The 27,876-nt window shown below is 39.0% G+C and overlaps 1 protein-coding gene across 2 annotated transcripts in view; it reads right to left on the minus strand.

The window, feature by feature from the left end:
* The window catches only part of LIMD1 (LIM domain containing 1), a 41,235-nt gene extending 14,133 nt beyond the window's left edge, over nt 1-27,102 (minus strand). Inside the window, exons 1-3 of one of the 2 annotated variants that reach the window (XM_063304019.1) lie at nt 26,777-27,102; nt 24,196-25,979; nt 12,771-12,872 (exon numbers count right to left, since the gene is read on the minus strand). In XM_063304019.1, the coding sequence (XP_063160089.1) occupies nt 12,771-12,872; nt 24,196-25,621 (1,528 nt within the window). In that variant the 5' untranslated portion in view covers nt 25,622-25,979; nt 26,777-27,102. Of the gene's footprint in view, nt 1-12,770; nt 12,873-24,195; nt 25,980-26,772 lie in introns of both variants that reach the window. The other variant, XM_063304020.1, reaches the window with a different exon arrangement.
* Nucleotides 27,103-27,876: the final 774 nt, after the last annotated feature.

A 27,876-nucleotide genomic window follows, 5' to 3' on the forward strand; every position in this document is an offset into this window, starting at 1 on the left:
TCACCCGGACCCCGAACGACCTTTTGTGGTGCAGGTGGACGCCTCTGACTTCTCAATAGGCGCCATCCTGCTGCAAAAGGATTCCACGGGAATCCTGAAGCCATGTGCCTACCTCTCGAGGAAATTCTTGGAGACAGAGAGGCGCTGGCATGTATGGGAAAAGGAAGCGTTTGCGGTTAAAGCAGCGCTGGAGGCTTGGCGTCTCCCTTTGGAAGGGACGACTTGCCCGTTTGAGGTCTGGACAGACCACTGCAACCTCGAGGCGCTCCGTACGCCACGGCGCCTCAGTCCCAAGCAAATACGCTGGGCTCAGTTCTTCAGCCGGTTCAACTTCCAGCTGAAGTTCATACCAGGCAAAAAGAACTTCCTGGCAGACGCACTCTCCCGACTGCCCCAGGATGCGGAGCCTATCTCCGACATTGTAGGGACGGTGCTTTCCGATTCCCAGCTGGGTATGGCAGCGGTCACCCGGGGTCGCGCTCAGGGACAGCCTGCCCCCCCCTCACAAACTACGACGCAACCCGCTCCTAGACGCAGGCAACCTCCAATACCAGGGGGGCTACGGGCAGATTTCATAACGGCATTGAAATCTGACCCCTGGCTCCTCGCCAACCCCAACAGGTCACCATGGACCAGGACCTCGCATGGGCGGAGGGAAGGCTATATGTACCCGACTCACAATGGGAGGCGATCCTCAACAGATCGCATGACAGCAAACAGGCTGGTCACTTCGGGTTCCTGAAAACCCTACACCTGACTCGGAGAGAGTTTTGGTGGCCCTCGCTGAGGAAGGACGTCAAGACGTATGTGGCGTCCTGCCCAGTGTGCGCTATGGCCATGCGACCGGCTGGCAAACCCCAGGGGCTGCTGCAACCCGTAGCTGAACCCTCCCGCCCTTGGGATGAAATCTCAATGGACTTCCTAGTCGACTTACCACCCAGCCAAAAGAAAATGGTCATTTGGGTGGTAAAAGACTACTTTTCAAAACAAGCGCATTTCATCCCCTGCGCCTTGATCCCGTCAGCCCAACAGCTGGCGAAACTATTCCTAGTCCACATGTACTGCCTACACGGATGCCCCTCCTGCTTGGTGACCGATAGGGGCACACAATTTACCTCGAGGTTCTGGCGGGCTTTTTTGAAACTGATAGGTACCCAGCAAGCCCTGTCAACCTCCTGGCATCCCCAGACGGACGGGTCCACAGAGATCCTTAATGCCACACTGGAGCAATCCCTCCGCTCCTACATCAACTCTCACCAAGACGACTGGGTAGACTGCCTCCCGTTTGCAGAGGTCGCATACAACAACGCGATACACCAAAGCACGGGAAAAAACCCCTTTGGGGTGGTGTCGGGTCGGGAGTTCGTCCCCATCCCTGAGCTACCTCAGCCTCCGTCCCCAACAGTGGCCGCCTGTGATTGGGGTGAGAAAATCGCAGATTCCTGGCCGGTCATCAAGGACGCGCTTAAAGAGGCACAAACAGCGTACAAATCACAAGCGGACAAACACCGGCACCAGCAACCAACATTTCAGGTGGGGGACATGGTCTGTCTATCCACCAGATTCATAAAATTGCCACAACCGTCGAAGAATCTGGCCCCCAAGTTTATTGGACCATTCCAGGTGACAGAAATAATGAACCCAGTCACGGTGTGCTTGGACCTGCCCCATAATCTAAAGAGACTGCACCCGGTATTTCACTGCAGCTTACTCAAGCCAGCAAGTGATCCCTCCCGGTGGCACCCACGCATGCCCCCCCCCACCAGTGATGATAGACGGGCAGCAACACTTCAAAGTAAAGGAGGTGCTTGACTCCCGCAAGCGGCGGGGCTCCCTCCAATACCTCGTAAAGTGGAAACACTTTCCACACCCTGAGCGGGTCGCTGCCCGTGACGTCCAGGCTCCCGACCTGATCCGCACCTTCCACACCGCCTACCTCCAAACCCGCGGCTTAACCTTCCTGAAGGGGGGCAGTATGTCATGATCACCGTTGCGATGCTTGTGACATCGCAACGGCTCACATAACAATACAGGGAAATGGGTACCGGGTGGATTAAGGGAAAAGGCAACTAGCTAACAAAAGAGAGCAACAGGTGCTGGCAACAAAGTATCGACTCAAGCCGGAGGCGCGGAAGAGAGAGATAAAATGTTGCAAAGAAGGTAATTGACAAGACCAGACCACGAGGCACGCCCGAGCTGTCAAAAAGATTACGAACCTGATCGCCTGGCAATGAACCATCACCGGCCGGGAAAACAGTCAAGGAAACGCCCGAGGCACAGGAGGGGCTCCACGACCCCTCACCTACCGGCAACGGAACCAACGGGGCTTGGGGCACACCCGGAGTAAAAAGGGGTGGAGCGCTGACTGGCGCGGGCTATTTAAATCCCGTTCCGGTGCGCTCCACTCACTCTCAGCTTTTCTAAGGGCATGCATTCTATACTCAAATAAAACCAGAACCTAAGCCTACACTAGTGTCTGTGGTTTTACTGGGTAGCAGGCAGAGCCTGACAGAAGGGAGGGAGGGAAAAGATATCAACAGATAATGCAGGCCAATGCAATCAGGCACAAATGAAGTTGTAGCAGCAACAGATTCTATCTTTCTAGGCTCAAAAATTCACAGAGATGATGACTATAGTGTCCTATCTTGGAGCGAAGAACCACGCTGAGATGATTTGTTTGATCTCTATTGTTTATTGTTCTACTCTACTAGACAGAAAATCCTGCTGAACTGAAAGGCAGTGGGAAAACCCTCACAGATAAAACACAGAAATCTAAGGCGGGTCTGCTCTGAGTTTCTCTGATGGGAGATTCAAAGCTTCTAAGCTATGCATGTGTTTCTCCCTCTGGATAGGGGTCCCCTCCTGTTCACCAGCAGTACTCATGACAATAGCCATTAAATAGAGGTATTTGCTACTTGGGAAAAAGACTATGACACCCTTATGACAAAATATTACAATGCAGAGAATCACACTCACAACAAAAGTATTTATTGCCAGGGCCATATTTTTGCCAGTTCTAACTTATGGCCATAAAAGCTGGACCACCAAAAGGCTGTATAAATAAAAATTAATGCCTTTATATTGTGGTGTTGGAGAAAATTCTTGAAGCATTACAAGAAGGCAATACTTAAATGAAGTAAGACCAGATTGCTCACTGGAATCATTAATAGTGAAGCTAAAGCTTTGATAGTAATTTTATTATATTAATTTTAATATACTTTATTTTATTTACTGGGTCTTATATGCTACTGCAATCTAGCGTGGCTTTGGCAGATTTAATTCTTTCTTACATTAATAAGTTTAACATAGTAAAAACAATATAACACAATAACCCAAGTAATGTAACAAAAACTGTAGCAAAAAATTACCAAGATGAGTAGGGCTACTAAAGAACAACAGATATCGAAACACAACCCAGAGTGGGTGCACCAGGCTTACATCAGATTTTCCCCAAGGGCTTTCTTTAAAAAGCCAAGCTTTAATTGGTCTCCTCCTCAACCAGGTGGGGGCCAGTATCATCTGGGGACTATTCCAAAGAAGGAGGGCTGTAACTGAGAAGACTTGACTCTTTGGGCGATGCATATGGCAGTCCCTAAGACAGGTGATACAGAGTGAGCCTGTCCTACTTGGTTTTACTAAATGGACAGATGTTATTGGAAGTAGGCAGTTCTGTAATATCTGGGCTGTGAGTCATGAGGGGTTTAAACCAGGCATTACAACTGTTTTCTCTTTTACACACTCCTTGGCTTTAGAATTAACTATGGAGGTGAGGCTACATAAAATTTTAACTCAATCCATGAAATGTGATTGTATAATGCAATAATTAGTAGGTTTTTTCCTACTCTATAAATGAAAACAGGAAGGGTGATTTATATGCTCAGGGTATTCTCTTTGATTCCAGTTCTCTTTGCAGGAAAAAGGATAAAAAAAAATCTCCTGCAGATGACATTATGGAAATGTAGACATGTTGCTTGGTATGCAAAATGTGTAACAAAATCTCATTTATGACTAAAACTTCTATTACATTGTTACAAAACAAAACACGCCTAGAAACCTGATTGTTGGTCTCAGTTCAATGATTTAAAAGTCCAAGTGATTTTTAAAGCGGGCAGATTTCTCAAAGGGCAGAGCAAGAGAATGAATAATGAAATACAACCCATTGAAATGTCCCTTTAATAGGTGCTGCACTCAGACAATTTTTAGGGGATGGAGGTCCTGAATAGAGAACCTATCTTGGAATGCTGCCAGTACCATTGTATGACAACCAAAGTCATTTAACAGGAATTCTGTGTTGTGTCTATTTTAAAAGCTTGGCTGCAGTATGACTAGATGATACAATTTATATTATTACATTGTCTACAAGAATGTGCCCAACAGACCATTAGATCTTCGTTATCCATAGTTTTTTCCCCTCAATCCTAACACAAAAGGGGCTTGCAAGGCTCAATTTTGTCTGCAGAAACACACCTGAAAGCAAAGATGCAAAGACACTGAAAGAAAAGCAGCCAACGCAGAGGACCACAATCTATATACTGGTAATCCTTTTTTAGTGACTACCTTGTTTAGCGACCATCGCAGTTATGATGATGATGAAATAGTATTACGACCAATCCTCGCATTTATGACCTTTGCAGGTCTGTAAAGCAAAGGAAAGCTAAGTACAGGTAGTCTTTGTTTACTGACCTCTTGTTCAGAGACCATCTGAAGTTGTGACAGCACTGAACAAGTGGTACTTACAACCAATCCTCTAAGTTCCAGCTGCCACAGCACCCCTGTGGTCACATGATCTCCATTTGCAACCTTCCCTGTTGGCTTCCCACAAGCAAGGTCAATGGGGAAGCTAGCAGTCTTTTCAGAGGATGTTTGTTCTATCAGAAACTTCCTTTTCCATTCTATACTTACTGCTTTATACCTTTGTTTGTAATTCTGTATGCTGCTCAGAGTCATTGACAAGTTGGATAGCCTTAGAAATGTGGATTATAAATAAATGTGTGAGAAAAGGAAAGTTTTATTCAATTATCAGGTAATGATACTGATTATTAACTGCAAGAATAATTGGTTATATCCTAATTATCTAATGGTGAAATTACTTAAGGGAATATCAGTTATTTAAGTGAAACAGTTTGTTAGAAAATTAGATTTATAAATAACATTTAAACTTTGAGTTTAAAGGAAAATCTATTATACGCAGTTGCTTTGCACAGAACAGAATATATTAATTTTTTTCCTGTGAATATCAGTATTCTGGATCTTATGGACATAAAGCAACCCAAGGAGATGGAGATTTGGCTTTATTCATATTGCATCAGGCTACTTGGATGTTTCTTTGGATGTACTTAATGATAAGCTGCAATGATGTCCTAAAACAAGCATGTCAAAAATGTTCATTAATGGGATGCCCAAGAAATACTTACTATTTCAAAGCATCTGGTTTGTAATACTGGTATATTACACATCATGTATCTATTTCATCAACATGCAAAGTTCATATAAATATAAACCCAATGGTGTTTCTACTATACTTTTACTAATATAACTACATGTTTTTTCATTTAGCTTGCAAATAAATCTTTTCTGCTGGTCATCTATGGCAAATTCTTCAAAGGATGAGACTTTTGGAGTACTGTACTCTCTCCCTGTACTTAAGACTTAATATGGGCTATGTTTATGTCCTAGAAGCCACTTTTTATCCACTGGATAACTCGACAGTACTCCTTTTCATTTAGATATATTTTATTTCTATGTAATTTGGTCTGAATATGGCCTTGTGACCACATCAGCCAAATGGCCAGTTGGTGGACAACTTCCCTATGGTCTACATCAATCACTTGCATTTTGACTGTTTTTATACTATTTTTATTTTAGAAAAACAAGGGCAAGAACTCCATGCCAACAAATTGGATGACAGAATATGTTCTTTGTTAACATTTGAATTAGATCTCCAAGCCAGGCTACTGATAGGGGTTCTTTCTTGAGAGGCTGCTGTAGATTCTTTTTGTTGTAGATTAGTTAAGGGCAGTTTAGTCTTGGTACGGTATAAAGCTGCACCAGAAATAACATTTAGCAGTTGCCTCGCTCAGAGACATGCCAATGAGGAACCAATTCTCTTGGATTTCTCCAAAGTAGACCAATCAGAAGTCTACCTACACAAAGAACCAATCAGCAGCCTGGCTTAAAGACAGGCCAATCAGGAACTGGTTCTTGTGGAATTTCTTTAAAATAGACCAATTGTAAGTCTACCTAGAAAAGGAACCAATCAGGAACCAGCTTTCTTGAATTCCTGTGATATGAACCTATCAGAGATCAGCTTGCCAGGTACAAATACAAGACTTCAGTCAGTCCCTGTTTAGTTGCCTGTGAGTTGCTGAGACATATGCTACAAAGCAGCTTACTTTGTCTCTGACGATGCCAGCCACAGCTGCTGGAGAAAAAAACTACACCATGTTCATTCAAGCTCATCACTGCTTAAAACTGAATAAACTTACATTTTCTTTAAAATACAAACAAGCAAGCTGTTAAAATAATATAGCTTGAAACTCAGCAGAAACACAGATTATATATGTATATATGTTTTGAAATATAGCTTTCTAAGCCCAGGCTTTCTTTTTGCTGCAGCAAGTTTTATATCTGCAAGTTATTTTACCATTTTTATATCAAGTAATAAGTTTTGATCCATGAAGTGAGTCTTGGCCCAGAGGGACAAGTGCTGAATGGTCAACTCAAATTGCTGTGAAATGCAAAATGTAAAAGGCAGTGATAATGTCACATTCATGTCAAGTTTACAGAAGGATATCATGATGACCATTCGCAACAATAATACACAATGCCAAAACCTACAAATATGATTTTTGAATACCCTACATCATAATGAATGAGGGGAAAGGGGGAAAGCAATTGCAAACCACCTGTTGTCACTAGGTGGGTATGCTTTTGAAGTCAGGAGTTCAACTCAACTTCAAAACAACTTTATGTTATAATAGGGGTACCTACTGAACAAACACCAAATCAATTTCATTTAGTACATGAATCTAGCTTCTTCCCTGTATACATTTCGGTACATACTAATAACCTACCAACATCTACAATAAGCAGAAAAAACTCTGTTTATGCTCCAGCTTGTAGATGGAGATCTTCTGCAGTTCTGAGGCAGTGGTCACAAGCAGCTAGATAATCTGGCTGCTCAGAAATCTCCTGGAAGGGAGATTGCATCTTCTCCATGTCTCTGTTTCAGGAGACATTGCACTCATTTGCTTGTCTCTTTCCATTTTATTTTTCAATAACCAAAATTACAGAGCCAATGTTTCCCATCCCGTTTTTGGGATGGTACAATCGCTTTTCCCTGGACTGTCCCTAGATATTTCCTGAACATCTTGTGTGCTCCACATAGGTGACTAATTACTTCGGCCCAAATTGGAACACTACCTATTAGGGCAATAACTAGTAGATATAAAAGCCTCCCATATGAAAGCCAGACCTGTTTTTGTTCAGACTTGGAGGCAGAATCTGTCTCTCGTGTGCTATTAAAATGCCCTTTGCACACTCAATGGTGATCAAAGTTAATACTTCCAATTGTTAACAACTTTAATTGCCATCATGGCCAGAAGACCATTACACTTCTTTTGGATGACTAGTCTTCAGAAACCTTTAAGATTGCAAACTTTGGATCAGTAGCTGTAGCTATAGCTCTTAGAAACTGTCTGGTTCCTCCTTCATGTTATTAACTGTTAGTTGTTAATTGTTTCAGGATTTTCTTGCAATTTTAAAATTTTATTTATTGTATTGGTCTTTTTATTGTGTTTGGTCTTGGACTGTAAAAAAAACTTTAATATATTTGAGGGAGTCTTGTGGTCATACCACGAAGGCTGTCTCCGAATCCAACAGTTGTGAAGAAAGGGGAATGTAGAGTGTTTTCTTTAAGATAGCCTGTTTAGTTATTGTATGTTAGTGCTTAAACTACAATGTCTTCTACAAATACAGCTAGTCCTCAGTTAACAATGGCAATTGGGACCAGAATTTCCATCACTAAGTGATGCAGTCGTAAAGCACAACATCACCTGACTGTGCTGTTTAGCGAAAGAAATGCTGGCACTTCCAGTTGCTGTTGTTAAGCGAATCATTGCGGGTTGTTAAGCAAGGGTGTAACATGGTCGCCATTTGTGACCTCCTGCCAGCTTCCCCACTGACTTTGCTTCTAGGAAGCCAGCAAAGGCTGCAAATGGCGATCACGTGACAGGACACTGCAACATCATAATTGTGAGCTGGGCACTGAGCACCCAGATTGTGATCACGTGACCACCGAGATGCTGTAACCAATATAAGTAGGAGGACTGGTCGTAACTACCACTCATTTAGCTCCATTGTAAATTTGAATGGTCGCTGAACAAGTGACCTTGTCGTTAAACAAGGGCCACCTGTACATTTTTACTGAATACTGTATTATTTCTCTTTGAAATTGGCCTTGGCAGTGTGTTTGAGACTGATGTTCCAAGTTACTTACAACTCATTTCTCCAAAACACATGATACATTGTTATTATAACCTGGCAAAGATACACCAGAGAAGTATCAATATATTATTTCAAGCATAATTTTTTAAAGATTTTTTTAATCCCGCTTTTATTATTTTTATAAATAACGCAAGGCAGTGAACATACCTAATACTTCTTCCTCCTCCTATTTGCCCCACAACAACAACCCTGTGAGGTGAGTTGGGCTGAGAGAGAATAACTGGCCCAAGGTCACCCAGCTGGCTTTTGTGCCTAAGGTGGGACTAGAACTCTCTGTTCCTGGATTCTAGCCTGGTGCCTTAGCCACTAGACCAAACTGGCTCTTTCCACCTGTTACTAAAATACAAAGCCAAAAGAATGAAAAAACAAAAAACTATTATTTGGTGGTAAAACTCATCTTTTTTTCAAATCAAATATTTTTTAGCTCTGATTTTGGATTTTATGAGTTCTCTAACATTTGGAACATCCTTTTTCACTGTATTCAAATTTGTATGTATATGTATGTGTTTTGGTCATTTCAAGTGTTAACCCTTTACATCCTTTTCATTGGCTCTCATGTTTTCTCTTATGACCTCATAAATCTTACCACTCAAAAGATGAAAATATATGATGCAAAAATGTCAAGGTTAAGCAGCTTTATGGGTGGATGTATCAGTGAAAAAGGTTTGGTTACAGGCTTCTTGAATCAATGTATAGGACTAGACTGCAAGAATTAGAAAGTCAAAAGGTCTTTGGCAAAGCTGCCTACTGCAATTTTCTACATATGTTACAATGCTGTAGTAGACCTCAAGTTTCTTATGAATTATGGCCAGCATCCAGAACAGCAAAAACCATTTCAAATGTGGATATAAATAAACTTACACAAGTAGTATGACCAAACCTCTGAATTATAAAAACAATTTATAAAGCAAAAAAGGATGTAGCTAGATTTCTCTTGTGCAAAAGTCTTATGTCAGGGGAATACCAACAAGAAGTCATGGACCACATAGTTCCATTCCTGAAGGAAATCCAGAAAAATGACAATCCTCAAGGCACATAAGATACTATCTTCCCCTAAATTAACCAAAGTTTTAATAATTATCTACAGTTAAGGGATCTGTTTAGAACCAGGAAATGGCTAGATGGATAATTAGGACCCAGAAAACTAATTAAAACATTAATAATACTGGGAAACTCTTCAGAAATCTAACTGAAGTGTTAATGGTCATCTTCACTGCTAAATAAGAATGCTGGGTGTTTAAGACACATTATTGGGCCCAAATAGCATGAGATGCCAGTTTCAGTCCAGTATCCAGAAAACAGAATCATTTTTAAATTTCAAAGTTTTCAATGGACAGACTGTAAGATTCTCAGAAAGTTTAAAAACCAGTGTTTTATCTATGCAACAATTACCTACTAGCAGAAACAGAGGAAGTGGCCTTTTTGACATTAAAAATACAGGAAAGGGAAATCTGGAATGCTGTATAATGCTTGTTAACAAAATTACTAGTTATAAATTTGTGTGGGAAGGAAAAAGCCACAGAATATTGGAACTTCCAAACTTTAACTGGCACAGGCTTACAGAACGAATTATACAAGTTAGTCTAATTGTAGGATTTATTGGCATTTATCAATTATTTTGCTTACATTTAATTATGCATATATTAATTTTGGCATTTGTAATACTGACTCTTAAAATAAATTTAAAACAGTGTATTGAGTCTTCAAAACAAGTGCAACAGGACAAGAAAAGACATATTTGTCAGTCTGTCAATAGGATTACACAAATTGCATCCTCTGTTACATTTGTTGTAACTTTAAATGTAAGAAATATTAGAATCCTATTTGTATGTAGATAGAAATCCTGAGACAGACAGACAGACTGACTGTCTGCCTTTACTGCTACTGATATATACTGATATATACTAATATATACTATACAGTATGTTTATAATTTTAAATACAATATTCACAAATATGAGTAAACTAGTTGCCTAGCAGATAAGGGACATGGGAAGCAGAGAAAGATGTATTCTATTTCCAGCTCCTTCAGAAATCTATTATTATTTGGAGAGGGAAGAAAATGTAACTTCTTCCCAAATAATGCAGAAGACTCTGGAATGTAGATATATGGGGGCCCTATTGGGATGCAGTTTGGACTTTGATGCTGAGTTTCATGAATACTGTACTTAACTTTATAGAAGAAATCTACTTTAAAAGTAGATGGTATAACATTTTATTAGGAAGTATGGGCAAAATCTCTAATAGTTACTTTAAAATGATTACTGCGTAATGATTATTTTAAGGAATTTCAAAAACTTCAGATAATTTTTCTTTGCCTAATTCAAAATAGTGGCAATATAATCAAGCATGTTTTGATTGCTCAGTATGGACCAAATGCCTTAATCACCTTAAAGATGATGGAGTCTGTTCTTTAAATCAAATTGACTCTGAAACTATATAGGGAATTTTAAAATATCTTTGAAGTTCAAATTACTGACATTTATAATTTGTACGATACAACTGGAAAATCTGATAATGGTATATCAATGGATGCAGCTACTAAAAATGTTTAAGTTTTTCCCTTCAGACTTGGGGCACATTAACTCATATGAGTAGGTCATGTCCAGCTTTGGTTTATGTGGAACAATATTATAACATATATAGGTAGATGTATGGGTAAATATTTTCATGTTAGAGATGCTAATGCTATTTTGAATTATATTATGAAACCATGGAATTCGACTGTTTTTAAGGAACTTGGTTATATCAGGCATGGGGAATAGCCAAGAGAATAATATAGGTACTGAGAGACTGGAAAAGTACCACTTCTCCAGGTATCAAGAAAAGCACTACTATTCCAGGCATCAAAAACTGGATGGATGGATTTATTTATTTATTTTTCAAATTTCATCGCCGCCTATCTCACTCGGTTTCAAGAAATGTGTAATTTACCAATCTTTGAAAAGGGTATTTTTTTCCTACAAATCAAAAAGTGATACAGTATGATTCCCTTTGAAATAAATTTCATTTATTTTACTAGAATAAATATTTTAATGTGTAATCTAGGTGATCTATACCAACTTAACAAGCTAATTAACCACCCAGAGTCCCTCCTTGTGGGGGAGATGGGCGATGATAAATTTGATATTAATTAATTAATTGTTTATTATTTTAGGGCTCTTCATTTGCTTTGATATTGTAACAAAAATTAATTAAATTATTTGTTGGATGCATGTATATTACCTTTTTAAAACTTATTTTCATCCATTGCTTTCTGTGTATTTTATTTTTTAAAATTGCATTTTTTAAAAACAAAGGCTCTGATACAATTTTATCTATCATCACTGAGAGAAATTACTTTTTTTGTTTCTTCAGCCTGATGGCTCCACACTCCCTCAGCCCAGAGTAATCAATGAGGACTTGCTGGGGACCCTAGTCTGAAGACAGTCCAGAGAGCATCTGCTGCTGAAACAGTTACCCCTTAGTCTAAACTACCAAATTCCAAGAATAATTGTCTTAGTCTAAACATATAAAAGCTAAGAAATAGAAGGTGCAGCAGACATTTAGAGTTATCACAGGGGTTAATAATATGATTCAGAATCCTGTCCAAATAAAATAAGGCAGAGATTGTGCCAGGAGAAACCATAATAGATACTCCTTTGGAAAATCACGTATTATTTCCTGGGTTGGCTCCAGGTTTTCCTGGATCATGCAAAAGATGCCCCACTTTCCTGTTCTTCATTACTACTTTTTTCTAAATTTTGCAGTACTTAACTTTCAGAACTCATGACACTTACAGTATGTCAGTAAGTGTAAATATATGTCTGGATGGAAGATTAGAAAACTGTTCTTGTACAAACATAAATCAGATAGGTCCCTGAACCTCCTAACTGCCTAGCAACAAGAACAGAAAACGACCCAACTATTAAACCATGCAGACCAGAACTGTACAAAAGTCAGCCTAGGTGGCTTTCGCTATATTCAAACCCAGCTGCAACGATGTGTGCAAACTACAAAATGTTTGCACAGAGCATTTCATCCCTTGTCAATAGGGGCAGTAACAGATGCCTGACTTGGCAGAATTTGATGGCAGAATTCTATTTCTTGTGGAGTAAAAGTTTAATAAGACTGCAGAATTCCCAAACTTAGCCTTTAAACATTTTCAAGCACCAGGAACATGTCACAGCACAGAAAAATGACACGTGGGCACCAATTACTAGTACAGAATTTCCATCTTAAATAGTGCCTAAGATAAGAAACTTCTGTTTTATATAGCTACTTACTACATGCTCCACAGGTGAAGCATCCATCATGGTAAAGATTCCCCATTGCCTGGCAAGCCTGGTTCGCACCATATACACCTTTATTGCATTTCACGCAGGTTCCTAAAAAGAGGAAGAGGAAGAGGAGGAAGAAATTTAAAAGGTGACTTATCAGAAGCAGATTCCACAAATAACAAAAAATTCAAAAAGTACCCCCAGGAGAAAATGGGATCTTTAGATTTATAGCATCAAGAATTCAATGAAATGCTATTTATTAAGTAAGATAAAGGCAGTGAGGAGAAAGGAAGTTTAAGCAGATTTTTTTTACTTATCTGCAGCACATTCTGTGCATTTCAATCATCCCTTTACCCTAACAAGGTTCATATGCTCTTAGAAGAAAAAAACCCATTATCTAACATCCTTGTCAATTGCCAAAAGTCTACTGCTGTATGAGAAAAGGATTTTCTTCCCTCTAAATCTTAAGATTATTTTAAGACAATCATTTCAACACTGGCTTAGGAAGTATGTGTGCATATGCATGTGTATGTTCATTTATTTCATTCTTCTGTCATATTTAACAGGAGTGGAAATCCAGTGGACTGTGCACATTGGTTACTGTTGACTCTGAAAGTCTTTTTTGTGGGTTTGTGGACATTCAAGACTGCACCACTACTATTACAACAGAATGCCAAAACCAGCAGTATGAATTTTTTTCTGGAAAAAGTGGTAAGTAAAATAGGTGCATTAAGGCCTGCAAACACTATTATTATTTATACCCCACTGCCCTCCTGAAAAGATTTTTTTTTTAATAGAAGAGTTGAAATGTGGCAAAAGAAACAAACTCATAAAAAGCTGCCTATCACAAGCAACAGAATAAAAGCTGCAAATAAAGTGGATGAGCACAGAGAAATTTAAATACTCATGGAGTATTGTCTTCAATCATATATTTAATTTTGTTTAGGTTGCTAACAGACTTTATCCTTCAGATTGTTTATCCTTCAGATATCATACAAGGCCTGCCAAGCTGCTCCAGGCCAATGTTACACTATGACAGCAAGTCAATTACTGCCAAAATGCCTGAGCAAAGTTGCCCTTTGCCATTATAGCAATGATAAAGAACAAGGCAGAATGGTCAAAAGCAGAAATTTTAAAAACCAAAGGGAAATTCAAAGGCCCTTAGCTATGTACTGAATTACTAGGTAGTACTAAGAAATGCATTTACAATGAAAATAAAATGCAAAACAGAAAACAGTCAAAAGGTTTTATAGAAATTTGCTTAATCAGCAAATGGAAACAAATGAAACTGTTGTGGGAAGGCGTTCAGGTCTGTTCTGAAACAAGCATGGTATTGTGGTATTGCACAATAAATAAAGAACTGGAGAAGACATGCGTAATCACAAGGCCCATCATTTATTGCATTTTAACTTTGTTTAATAGAACTTGGTATGAGTCTTTGAAAATGAAGGCCAACCCATCCTCACTTGCAGTTTTACACACACACATACACACACACACAGGAAAAGACATGAAGACATAATATAAAATGGTTATTTCATTCAATCTGCTCTCAATTCCAACTCTATGGACTAGAGAAAACAAGAATAGCTTCCCCACCCCCAATAGTTTTTATACTCCTGCTGAATATAATACTGAACAAGTTTTGGAAATACATACATATTTTTTACTTATTTATGAGCTGTATTCTTGCCTCAATGTGGATGAACTCTAGACAATAATGTACACCGAACAACTCATTCAGGAAATTGAGATTGATGGGCATAGGGATCCTTGGGCATGTTCACATGGCTGAGAAGGCTAATTTGTTGCTATGCCATGTGTGAAATGGAATTAAGAAATATACCATCCCTACTCAGATTTCATCATGTCCTTCTAATTCATCACACACAAAAGAAAAAAAACCTCTCCAAATACTTTTGTTTTAAGGATTCACCAAAACTATAATGTGAAAAGAGTTTGTATCTGTAACTACAAAAAGGCAGATGCGACCATGGAAAGAAGCCAGGAATATATCTGGTTATTTGCCTCTTCGTCACAAGTCATTTGTGGGAACAGCCTAAATGTAAAATTATAATCCAGAGAGTGGCTGTATTCCTCTGGAGTCAATTTTAATTGATTTTTCCCAGCAATGGATATTTCTCAATAAATCAGTCTATAGGAAGAGTAACAAATTTACAACTTTTCCCAGACAATTCCTTAAAATGAAGTTTTAATTTGACTGAGTAAACCCATGCCAGATTATTTTCCTACAATCATTTCCATATGGAAGAACAGTTGCAATATAAACAGGATAGACCTGATTTTTGTGATTATTTATTATGACACAGTCACTTCCTTTTCCCTAAAGTCAGACTCTTGCTGAACTCCAGCCCTTTGTTACACAACTACACTCTTCTTTCTGGGTATCACCCTAAGAACAGAGCTACTGGGTTACAGGATATGAAGGACCTTTTATCAGGTAAAGAGGTCTGAATTAATTAGTCTACTGGGGAAGTAAGAATCATGCCAAATCCCAAATCAGTCTACATTTAATCTATAAATAATAGCTCACTTGGATACTCAAAAACTCCATTCATTGGTCAGAATTTATTAATACCAGATTGGGACATTGAAAACATTACTTTTCCTGTTAAATCAACTGCAACAAGCTAGTGCTTGAGCAAGCATAACTTGTTCAAGTCCTCTAGTTATAAGAAAATTTTGTTCTAGTATGACAGAAGACAACTATCCTGCATTAAATAAGTAATGCACTGGATTTTTGGGGGTCATTTCTCCAAATAGGAAGCATTCGTTATCTTACTGGACAACCAATACATTAAAGAGGAAGCATGCCCAGTTATACAGGAAATAAGTTAATTACCTGCTCTTGTTTATAACTAGTAAATCTTGTGAAATAGCCATAATCGTGCTTGTAACTGGGCCCAAAATAACCACTTTAGGTTGATGACGACACTTAATTTATACTTCGACAGTTAGCAATACATTATGTTATTACAGCTAAAAGAGACTGTGCTGTGCCCAACGGGCTGAAACGAAGTGCCTTCTACGCATACTTACATAAAAAAACCAGCCAATGTTCTAGATACCAGCTATTCAAATACTGTTATTTAATACATGATATCCGTATGAGTGTTAAGAAAAATAGAAGAATAGATGTGTCTAATAATTGAACAGGATGGATTCTACTTTGGGATTATGTCTAAAATGGTAGCGCCTTTAAACTAGTATTCAGCAGAAATATATACCTTAACATAAAATTTTTTTATTGTGTTTTATGATGCTATTGTACTTTATTCTTTTCTGCCAATCTCTGCTTAGATGCCTACTTTCTCAACCCAGAATTGAACTTTTGGTTTTCCTACCTGTTTGCAGGTCTTCTCAATACTACTTTATCTTGCTTCTGAGAATTTTTTCCTTGATCTCCTTGAATTCAAAATGAAATTTTCTTTCATTTTATGCCAAGTTTTGCCATTCATAGCTAAGTGCTAAAGTTGGCTTTCTGTGTATTTTTCTTCCTATTTCTTGCAAAAATTCTTATTGCTCTTCTTCCTTTATTTTTAAGACTCTCTATACTGGCTTTTACACTGCAATTATCCCTGGTTTTGTTTTCTTTGCTTTAATTTTCCAGTTTCATACTACTTATATATCTTTTCTACAGGAATTTTCTCACATCTCTCACATTAGCAAGAAAAATAACCCTTCCCATCAGCATTCCTTTGTCTGTTTTATCTGGAATACTCTTCTACCAAATGCTCAATTTTCTTGCTAGTCAATTGCCTTCTTGGACACAGGCTTTTACCCTGACTTTACTCCTGAATGAGTTTTTCACTTCTAATGAATTTATAGGACCACAGACCTTCAGTACAGCTGAAGAGCATTTCTTGTAATACACTCAAGCTAAATTGTTGTTAATAGTGAAATAACTGTAAGGTAAACCCATTAATATAAAACATATATTAAAAATGGAAGGGAGAAAAAAGAAAAAAATAATCTGTTTACACTAAGTGTTTTATTCAGGTCTATAATGGGGAAGGAAATCTAAGAGACACCTCATTCCTTTTAGGGTCTATATGCCAATAGAAAAACCTTAAACTAGAAGGTAATTGGTAGTGAGGGCAGTTATTTCAACACAAGAGTAACATGTGGATGTTAGGTGTCCACTAAGCAACCTGGCTATTGCATTCTGCACCAGCAACAACTTCCAGGCCAGATACTACAGTACTATAATCCAAATATGAGGTTACCAATGCATGGGCAACAGTTGCTGGACTACCCCTGGAGACGAAAGGCATACTGTAGTTAGTAACCAAACTCTTGAATAATTGATAATTTAAAAGATTGTTTTCAAAATATAAAAATCAAGAATCTAAAGTCTTAGAGATTTGTGATTTTACAAGACAAATTGAAAACATGATCTTGTTTCTTGTTACTGCAGCATTCCTCAAGTCTAAAAAAAATCTACTTAAGCAAACTATCTACAAGTCTGAATGCAGATGGAAAGTCAGCAACAGAGGTCTTGCATGTATTATGTGAACCACCTACAGGGCCATAAATAAAAAAAATATTCAAGGTACCAAGAAAATAAGGCAAAGCCAGGAAACTGCTTTTTCTTTACCTCATCAAAACATTTCCTAAAGCCTTGTCTACAAAGTGAAGCACATGTCACTTTTATTCAACACATTTTGAAGGAAAGGATAAACAGTAGGAGGCATACAGTCTTGAGACTATTTCTGCCATATTTTTTTTTTTTTTTAAATGCACTGGAATATCTGTCTCTAATAGTCTTCCATCATTGGTGCCTTCCAGATGAGTTGCACTAAATTTTCTAGAAATCCTAGGTATACTTTCTTGCAATTATTTTGAAGAAAAATCCTTCATTAGCCTAAAGAGCTGTTCAGAGAGTTCAATTATTTCTCTCTGCCTGCTTACCTTCTGACATGGGGGCAGTACAATACAGAGTAGCTACCTTACATATTGACTCTCTGACTAGATTCACACATCAATTTAAGCCATAGCTTGTTATCGATCGTCTATAGAAGAACCAACAACTGGCTGGATTTACACAACACATTAACTCATAAACCATGGTTCACAATGGCATTGGCTGCTTTCATTAGAAGGTTCCTTACATTTCCAGTAACTCCCAGAAAAGATGATTAACAACTTGTTCAGTAATTGCATCTAGAAATTAACCATATTCAAATAATAACACAGATCATGCTAACTGTAATCAAGGACAAGAAGTAAACTACACTTCTACTCAAGATATATTTTTAATATACAGTGATAGATGGACTACCCATTCAGATCTGCCTATCCAGATTCTTTATCGTTGTCCAACTTGTGGCCCACCCCAACAAGGCATTTTCCACCAGATGATGCCTTAAATCCTGAAAGGTCTCATCACACATCAGGCATGAGATGGAAAATACCTTCCTCACTGCCACATATAATCAGGTCATCTCAAGTGAAAATGACTATGTGCCAGAAGAATGTTGGCAAGTATTAATCTGTCAACAGATCTATTTTATTTTGCCACCAAGGTGAGCCTTTCACAGTGATATAACAAGGCAGTTTTAATGTGGTTGCCAGCAAAACTAGCAATGATGTCCCTATAAATCCTACTCTAGATAACTAATTTAAACTAGTTTAAGAAGTGTCTAATCTTTTATCAAGCCAACTCACCCTCATCCTAGGGTGCCAATTAATCTTACCCAACTTTGAGCTGATTTGAAGTGGTGTTCTACTAAGGAAAATGCAATGACTTAACTATAAATAATGTTGTGGCCTGGTTTATTTGTTGTTTTTAAATAGGTTACTTATACATGAAAGTCTATCTTCTCATAAAAGACATTTTTAGAATTCAACATGTTTCTCCGTTTTCTAAAAAAAAAAAATCAGGTACAAAAGAAAAACCAAGCATCATCGGTGGGAAAATGCAATACCATTTACAAACTAGATTATTTTTAAAACTGAAAACTGACTCCATTCACAGGTAACTCATTTCAGAAACTGAATGTACTAGATCACTACCCACAAATTTAAAATGTAACCAAGTCCAACTATTTCCATGCAACTACAGGTAGCTTCATCTTTTCAAGATATTTATTCTTGATATAATTCTTTTTTTTTTCTTTTAATGTCACCAGTAGTGCTCCATCACTTTTTAACAATTCCCTGTATGGATTTCTCATCACCTACCCTGTTCTCATATAGCAGAAGAACTTGCCAGCTCATTCCCACAGAAATAAACTGGTTTTTGAGTGCATGTTCCAGCAAAATGTGTGATCGATGTTGATCAAAGTTGAACTGACATGTTTAAAAAAAAAAAAAGTAAACGCTCTACACAGTTCTGCTCCTGGTTCACCTATCTTAAGCATCATGGCATTGTAATGCAAACCTTGCCCCTTTTCTAGATGCACTACAATATTGCACGCATATGCCAAAGGGGTGGAACTTGCAGCATGATGCTATGGTGTTGCTTTTGTCATTCTGATAAAAGCAGTAATATCCTGCAGACACCACTATTGAAATGGCATATTGAATAATCCATAACTACACTCATTTACTGACATCTGTAATAAACACCTGGTGCTTCCTCTCCCGCTAAAAATTGCAATGTAATTTTTATTAAATAAATGCTTTATTAAAACTTTGAATATCTTCAAGCATAAGGTCCTACTATCTTAAGAAGAAACTGCATTTTGCATTATGACATATGCATGTGCATTATATGGTGTGATTTAGAAGGTTGGAAAATTTCACTTAAACGTCTTGCAGTCTCATGGAGAGTGAGGAAAAAGGAAAAAGAGAAACATTTCCTCATTACCAAGATCCAAGGAAATTCAGCACAAATTGGTTTACAGAGAGGGCTGTGGGATGCACAAACCCTTTAGAATCTAAAAGCTCATCTACTGCTTGAAGTCCATATCTGCACCCAAAAGTGTTGCAGGATAAATCTTTTCTCTTCAGGGGTTCTGTCATTAATTGGGATGGAGGAAACTTAAAATGGAAAGTCACACTGGTAGCTGTAATCTGTGCAAGTAGCATTGCTAGCTTAGCTACAAGTTGCTTTGGAACTGAGAGGAACTAATCCTAATAAATTTAGCTTCCTCAGACCCCTGGTATAGGCAACTAGGTTCCAAGAGCAAAGTGAAGCAAATAATAGTTTTGACTTTGTTTCTACTTTCAAGGCTGGTCCTCCACAAAGTCAGCTGTTTCATTTATCAGCCTGTGGGAATCAGGGCATGAATTGCATCCTGGTGTCTAAAAACGGAAGCCCTTGAGCACAGTGGGCTTTATCTGACTTGGCTGCTATATTACAAATCACAAGAAATGTTGTCATCAGAAAAAGTCACATCTCTAAGGGCTCACAAGCTGTCAATAATGAAACTGATTCTCTGAAGTGATTCAAAATTATTCACATCTAAAATGTTTAAAAATATGCAGACACTATTTCTGTTTGGGGGGGTTTCTGGAGTGCACATTTAAAAATAAACAATTTTTAATTTAAAAAAACCTTCATTCTCAGAGAGTTGAGCTCTGACAAATTTGGAAGGTCCAGTTTTGGAAAAGCTATTCTACCAGAATCTTAATTCTATACAGCAAAATATTTACTTATCTTTCAGTTATCTGTTTTTTGGCTTCCTTAATTAACTGCAATGCTTCTATGGCCTTATACTTTTTTTTTTCTTTTGCCTCAAGTGAGTCTTGACTGTTGGTGACTCTCTAGGCAACATTTTTGGAAATGGTTTGCCACAACCTTCTTCCTATGGGTGAGAAAGTGACTAGCCCAAAGTCACCAGTGGGTTTCCATGCTTTAAGGCAGGACTAGAACTCAAGTTTCCCATTCCTAGTCCAGCACCTTAACCAATAGACCAGAGTTTCTCAACCAGGGTTCCACGAGAGGCCACTAGGGATTCCCTGGGAGATCACGATTTATTTTGAAAATTATTTCAAATTCAGACAACTTCACAATAAAGAGGTAAGTTTCATTATTTTTAGTTTAAGAACGCTGTTAATGCATATATCCAGGCCTACACATGAAACAAATATAATAGTTTTGTAACCTCTGGCCTATATTTGAGCCTGAATGTGCAAGGGTCCTTGAGGCCTGAAACATATTTCAAGGGTTCCTCCAGGGTCAAAAGGTTGAGAAAGGCTGTACTAGACCAAACTGGTTCTGTGTCTTTCTCATGCTTGTTAAAGGGACAGTGTGAAGGATTCCACTGGGATGTTGCTAGTCAGTTTTTCTTTTTCCCACTGTGACCTTCTGTTCTCTAAATTACTGTTCTTTTCTTTACATACGATGTTTTCAATAGTAGACTGGTTGCAATGCTGACTATTTAGTGCATGGAGAATATTAGAGCGTAATCTTATCTCTCAAAAAAGCAAAATCTCAAATTCAATTCAATCCAAAGTCCTTTTGTGCAATCGCTAAGCTAAGCTAGTATAATCTAGAAAGTATTCCAAATTGGCCCATCCAGAGACACGCAATGGAAAGCTCCATACCTTAAAGGCCACCATTATCCGCAAACACATTAACCTCCACTAGAATTAGCCATTTCCATTCACAGTTCAGATAAAACTACAGTCCCACCCACTACTCTACCCTGTACTTATCCTACACATTTTAACTCACAAACCTTACAAACTAACAACTTACTGAGATGATAAGTACATAGGGTTATTACTGCTGAAGTTATCTGTCCTGTGTTAAATTATCTGTCACTACACTGCAATGCACAGGGAAAATTAGAATTCTTTATGTTCTGATATCATTGCACTGTAGAAAAGGAAACTATTTGGAACTTTGCCTTTCTTGTGATAGTTCTTGTCTTTATTCTTTCCAACCCAATGAAAGACGGAAAGAAATTATGTAAAGAGGATTGTGACTCTGACAGTCAGCACAGTCACTCTCCAAAAAATGAACAGAATGGAATCAAATTTGGCTTGGTGGGAGAAGCCAGAAAAAGAAGTTTAATTTTCAAGATGGGTTGGATCAGGCCAAGGGCTATAGAGAATGAACGAATGAATGATTTCCACAATGCATGCCTATAGAAGAAGCAGTTGGCCAGCAACTCGTGATGCTCAATGAATGCAGCCTACCCTTCCAGGGCACAGGCACAAACATAAAATCGCTGCCGCTAAAGAGGTTGAACATATTTCCAAAAACCATGCTTTACATGCTTTCCCTACCTTATTTATACTACAAAATTTTGGTGTAATTTATTCATACCTACAGGGACGCTAAGTCTAACATCCTTCCTTATCTGAAAACACTGGAAATATCTTAGATCCAGTCAAATCAATCTTTATTATGGTCAAAGACCATTACAGGAAATATTTTTAATATTCTAAAAATAAATAAGATGGAAGGATAACTCATTTACTAACAATATTGAATGTGCAATCTCAATGCTGTTACTAAATTTGAGATATAAAAGTGGAAAAATTAAAAGGCACCTAGAATTAAAAGCAAAATCCTGTTAATTTTCAATAGAACCTAGAATTGGAATATCATTTTTAGAGCATAGGTATCCACCTCTAATTAAACTATAAGAAGTCTATTAAAGTTATCTTAGCTCTGTATTGAGAAAAAGGAGCTAGAAATCCACAAGATTTTATGTGGCTCACTTATGTTCCAATTTTCATTTCTTATTTTCCAAGTGATAAAAATAATGATTTGACCATAAATTATTGCTTTAAATGAGTCCAAAACAATCCCTAAATTTACAGAATATCTACTTGTATAAAAAAAATCTTGAAAATCTTGTTTCAACTGCTTTATAAAATATGAGTCTCTTAATAACAATGTATTTCAATATTTCCAAGAAGCAAAGTATTTTTTTTCTTTTTTAAAAATGAAAGTGTTACTGGAATATTGTCAAAAATAATAACTGAGTCTATATTATAATTACAGGTTACATGCCACCCCCCCACAAAAAAAATCCACCACTGACACTTTTTACAAGAGCCAAGCCTAGTAGACAAACTTCAGAGTTATTGAATTCTTTTAAATGTTCTCTATTTCCAGTTGAAAAACAACGATCAGGAAAATGCACCTGTAAACTAACAATTAAACCTAGGGTTCAACCCACAAAAGATCAGAGATTGTATTTAATATTCACAAACTTCCAAAGTTCTATTAAATAGGGATTAGCTGCTATTACATGGTGGGGGGGGGGAGATTCCAAAGGCTGTGGAACAGCAGGGAAAGACGAATATAGTATGCATTGATTGCCCAACATACAGCAGGCTTCACACACTAAAATATATCATTGTTTAAAATGTTATGGGTGAATAAACTAAGAATGATGACTAATACCAATACCAAACAAACCCATTATGAGACAGCATGATGTGCACACCCAATCAACACATATTTCCCAGTTTGCGCTACTGGCCACCCAGAATGTGCCCTCAGTCTACTCCCTGCACTGCTATCATTTGCACAGGTGAGGAGACTAAGCAGCAACTGTTCCTCCTAAAATAATAAAAGACTCGGCACTTTACCCCAACAACCATTCAATGCAGTCCAGCAAATAGGGGTTGAAAGCCAACTTTGCAACTATTCTTGACATCAGCTGGCAAGGCTACTGAATTAGTTGCCTAAACACAAACAGTCTAAAATCGGAATAGCATACCATCAAGCACAACTGCAAAGAATTTGGAACAGGTGCTTTGTAAAGCATGTTACTGTGAGCAAATAACCTCTCCTTGAAGCATTAAAACCTCAGCATCCCTGGGAAAATTGGCATAGCTACTCTGAAGGAGGTCACTGGCTGTGCATGTATTTGCTGTCTTAACAGGAAGTGCTGTCTAAATATGTAAAGGCGCCTGCAGACAACTGGAGGCAGTCTTCAAAGCAGCTGCATGAGTCTTCCAAAGGATGTGTCTGCTGTAATGCTCTGAGGAAAGGTGCTTCGCTTGCACTACCATGCTTGGTAAAGCAGCTCTTTCAAGTGTTTTGCACAGCCCTGATAAATGCAACTCTTATCTTTCTCCCATTCACTTCAATGCAACGTGACCCTGTTGTCAATATTATTATCTACACTATCCCTCAAATTCTCGACAACTTTTGGCCATAACCAAATTTATTTTTTAATTTATTGCTCCTGAAAAATGATTTTTGGGGAAGATTATGTGTGGCTCTGCAGACTGAGTTTAAAATTGATATATCAACTTGCTTTAAAAACAAGTTTTAATTCGCTTTTTCCTCAACTTATCATTATCTACTTAAGTTATTACATTAAAATAGTAGCTTTTAAAAAGTATCATTTTAAAAGTACTAGTTAAATCCATGATTTATGATAAAGAAAAAATACATGAAAAAATATACCCATAGGTGCAAATACTGTAGAGCTTATCATTAAACATGCTATTTTAAAAATCAACACTATGCTATAAAGAAAATACATATACTTACCAAAGTAGTCAGCCTTGGGACATGCATCCATCTCCTGCTCTAGGCGCTGAGTAAGAGCTTCTAATTTTAATTCAGCAGTAGAGGGCCCTTGTTCCTGCTGTGGAAGGAGCATCTGACAGGGTAATTTTATTTTTGCAGAACCAGACATTTCTTGGTGACCAGAGTCATGCTGCTGAATGGTGATACCCTCCTTAAAAGGAGATTTGGGAACATCAGAAATCATTGGTCCATGAGATGCTGCAGTGATGGAATCCTGCTCAAGACTCAGGCCAGATCCAGCAGAAGCAAGCCTGTGATTTTGACCATGAACTACAAAATGATCTGAAGTGTATGGATGAATATTGTGCTGCTGATAATCTGCACTTGAAGGTACTGGAGTAGAAATTGGAGGTTGAGTGCTATCACTGTGTCTTGAATGGCTGTCATCACTGCTTCTGTTTGGATGAAAATTAACAGACTGATTTGAAAGACTCTGAGAAGGATGTGTTGATGAAACAGAACATGAGGAAGACCTCTGCTGTGAATATCTCATGGGTGATTCATCACCAATCCCAACTGAAGACGACAAGGGGGTACTAGCATGAGAAAAAGATGATGATCTCTGGCACACTCGGTTTTGGCTACAGCTCTTACTAAGTCCGGAACCTTCATTTCCACTTTCCTGACTTCCATACCCACTTTCTGAAGTTCTGTAAGGGCTCTGGGATTGTTGGCATAGATGAAGATCTGTGTGAGGTTTTGTAGGGCTTCTCTGCAATGACTCATCTTGGCCAATATTTGACCATAAATGGGAGCCCATATTGGATTTCTGGCTGCAAAGCTTACCAGCATCTTTCCTCCTTCCTTGAATAGCTGTTTGATTATCACCATTGCTATGCTCATCCCATGACAGTGAAGGAAGAACTGCCTTAGAACTACATGGGTTCATCTGACCTGGTCTGTGGCAACTGAGTCCTCCAGGAGCTTCTGAACCCCGTAGATTGTCATTATATCCATAGTCATCTTGATATAATTTTGTTCGCTCTCCATCACTGTGACCTTGAGGCTGGCTTGGGAAAGCAAGCTGATGACCTGCGCACACGGTTGATGATGCAGCCAAAGGGGGCTTAGCAACATTTTCTCCTGAATGCAATTTACTTGTTTCTGAGGTGTCCCTGGCTACAGAATAACTTGGAAGCTGAGCACCAAAACCAACTCCACCATTTGAAGCCCCTGAGGGTCCTTGCATCAGCTCCTCTTGTTCTCGTTGTTTCTGAAGATGAATTCTGGCCATTTTTGTAGCAAAAACTCTTCTGGTTTCTTCAAATTCTGGGTTATTCCCAACAGCTTTGTCTACTCGAAAGAGACCATCTTTGGAGGCTTCATACATATTGAGGTCTTCTATAAATTTACTTGCTTCCAAACCCAGATCATCATATTTATCCATTTTTAAATGTTTACTTGCTCAAACAATAATAGAAAAAATTGAGTCAATAATATTTTTAATACTAAAGTTAGTCTGTTACATTAAACTCAGGATCTCCACTCAGCAATCAGCAAAATTCCATAGTTACTAAAATTCCTTGCTACTTCTTATGAGAAAAAAGAGGGAGGGAAAACTTCACATTTCAGGGTATTTTTCAAAACAGCTGTATATCTCTTAGATCATCCAAGGAAGCCTTTAAGGGCTGGATACTCCTCAAAAAAGATAAGGTCCAAGTTCTTTGAGCTTTCAGTTTGCAAAGAAATCTATGGCTACCACAAACATTTCTTCAATTCTGCCTAGCATGACTTCAGAGAAAGTACTAAAATTAAAAGAAGTAAGATTAGTTTAGCAATGAATCCAAGCAAGGATACACTCTTGTCATGAGCAAAGGAATTAAACTCTAGTTTAATATTAACCTTCAGGCCAACGTTATCTCAGACCGTGAGTTTTGTTTGGGGCAGCTCGAACATTTAGAGGTTGAAAAGTAAATATTTATACCGTGATAGAAAAGCCCCCGGACCCCGGGGAAATAAAGACAAGTTTCGGAAAAACAATTTAGTCACAGAGGCGGAAGGAACCTCGTTCCAATCTTTTCCCCAGCTAGAGGAAATCTCTGCCATTCGCACATCTTGCCATTGACCGCCCACCTTATACTTGAGTTATTTTTTCTCTCCCCAAGTCCTCCCCAGATTTCCTTCTTAACTTCCTCAAGATTGGACCCAATCGCTGCTTAACATGCGCCTCCGAAGCAAAACAGGAGGCAGAGACTCTGGGCCGTGGCAAGCAGCCCGCGTGCAATCTAGACCTAGCCGATCTGGCATGCAAACATTCGGATGATCACTGGTTGGGATCACAGAATTAGAGCTTTCTGTATCCGTTTGCTGCCATTTAGAGGTCGTCCGGATTTCTGCAGCCACAATTTTTGCAGTTCCCGCGCCGCGGAGCTGAAATAAATCCTCCGTCCACGCGGGCTAACCCGGGACGTTCCGTTGCGCGCGAAAGAACGACGCAACAGCTCGGTAGCACGGTCTCGTGGACGCTTCCTCTGAAAGAACAAGGCCGGCTTGGTCTTACTGACTCCCAGGTAAGCGCGCGCTCAGTCACAGACTTACTTACTCCAGTGCGGGTCCGACTTGCGGCTCGTGGGAAATGAATCGTCTGCTTGTTTTCTCGACGCCGTGGGCTGCAGTCGTGCTGGGAGGTCACGCTTCGCTCAAGAAGGCCGTGGCGTGGCGGCTAGGCGTCCCCTGCGCCCCGCGGTCGGTTTTGCTTTTATTTCTTCGCGCTTTCCCTGTTCCAGCCCAAGGCTACGGGCCGTTGGGGCACTACGGGCGCCGCCGCCTCTTCCTTTTCTTTCCCCAAATTCCTCTTCTTCAATGCCACTAGGCTACCGGAGGAGGAGTTTGCAACGTGGTTGAGAGAGTGAGATGTGTCAGCGCCCGCTGGCAGTGTCGATTCGGAAGGGGCGGCGGAGGAGGGGGGCGGGGATAGTTCTGCTCTTCTCTCTGTTGTGCCAATCAGTCGGTAGAGGCAGGGAGAACAGGCCTCAGAGTTTTCGGCTTGAGCGCCGAGCCACAGTTCAGTCCCGGCAATGCCGAGGCGGTACGTGCCGAGATCCGCGCACCCAGATTCAGACTTCACGCGGGAAGGATGCGTCTCGGCACACGTTCGTCGAAGACAGCTCGTGATAAAGAGACCCTTTGTTAAGTTTTGACTGATGTATCTTTACAAAGACCCTAATACTTCCGTAAAACTCCTCCTAGCAAAGCAGAAGTGAGCAAGCTGCAACCCTAGGATCCCGTGCAATCCCACCATTTTTTTTCCTTCTTCAGAGCTCATCCATACAGGACAGGAAAACCGAAGGCCCAGCTTCCTGCCCTTTAGAGGTGAGAATGGTTAAAACTAATGTAAACCTAAAACCGTATTTTAAAAAACAGCACTGGCAATACCCATGTGTCATGTATCTCATCCCATTCTGTAGCTATCACCATGCCCTATGTTTATTAGCTGCTGCTCTTAGCCACTAAAAGGTTGCCCAACGATGAACCACAGATTACCTTATCACATTGTAGCCTACCAAACTGTATAAATTCAGCCCACAAACATGGTAACCAGAACATTGGATTCACTAAACCATGGGTAAATTAAGCATAGGTAACCATACTGTTTTACTGCAGGCATAATGTAGACAGAAATTCAACAAGTTAAAAATTACT

Source organism: Candoia aspera, chromosome 4 (assembly GCF_035149785.1).
Source record: "Candoia aspera isolate rCanAsp1 chromosome 4, rCanAsp1.hap2, whole genome shotgun sequence".
Classification (NCBI taxonomy): domain Eukaryota; kingdom Metazoa; phylum Chordata; class Lepidosauria; order Squamata; family Boidae; genus Candoia; species Candoia aspera.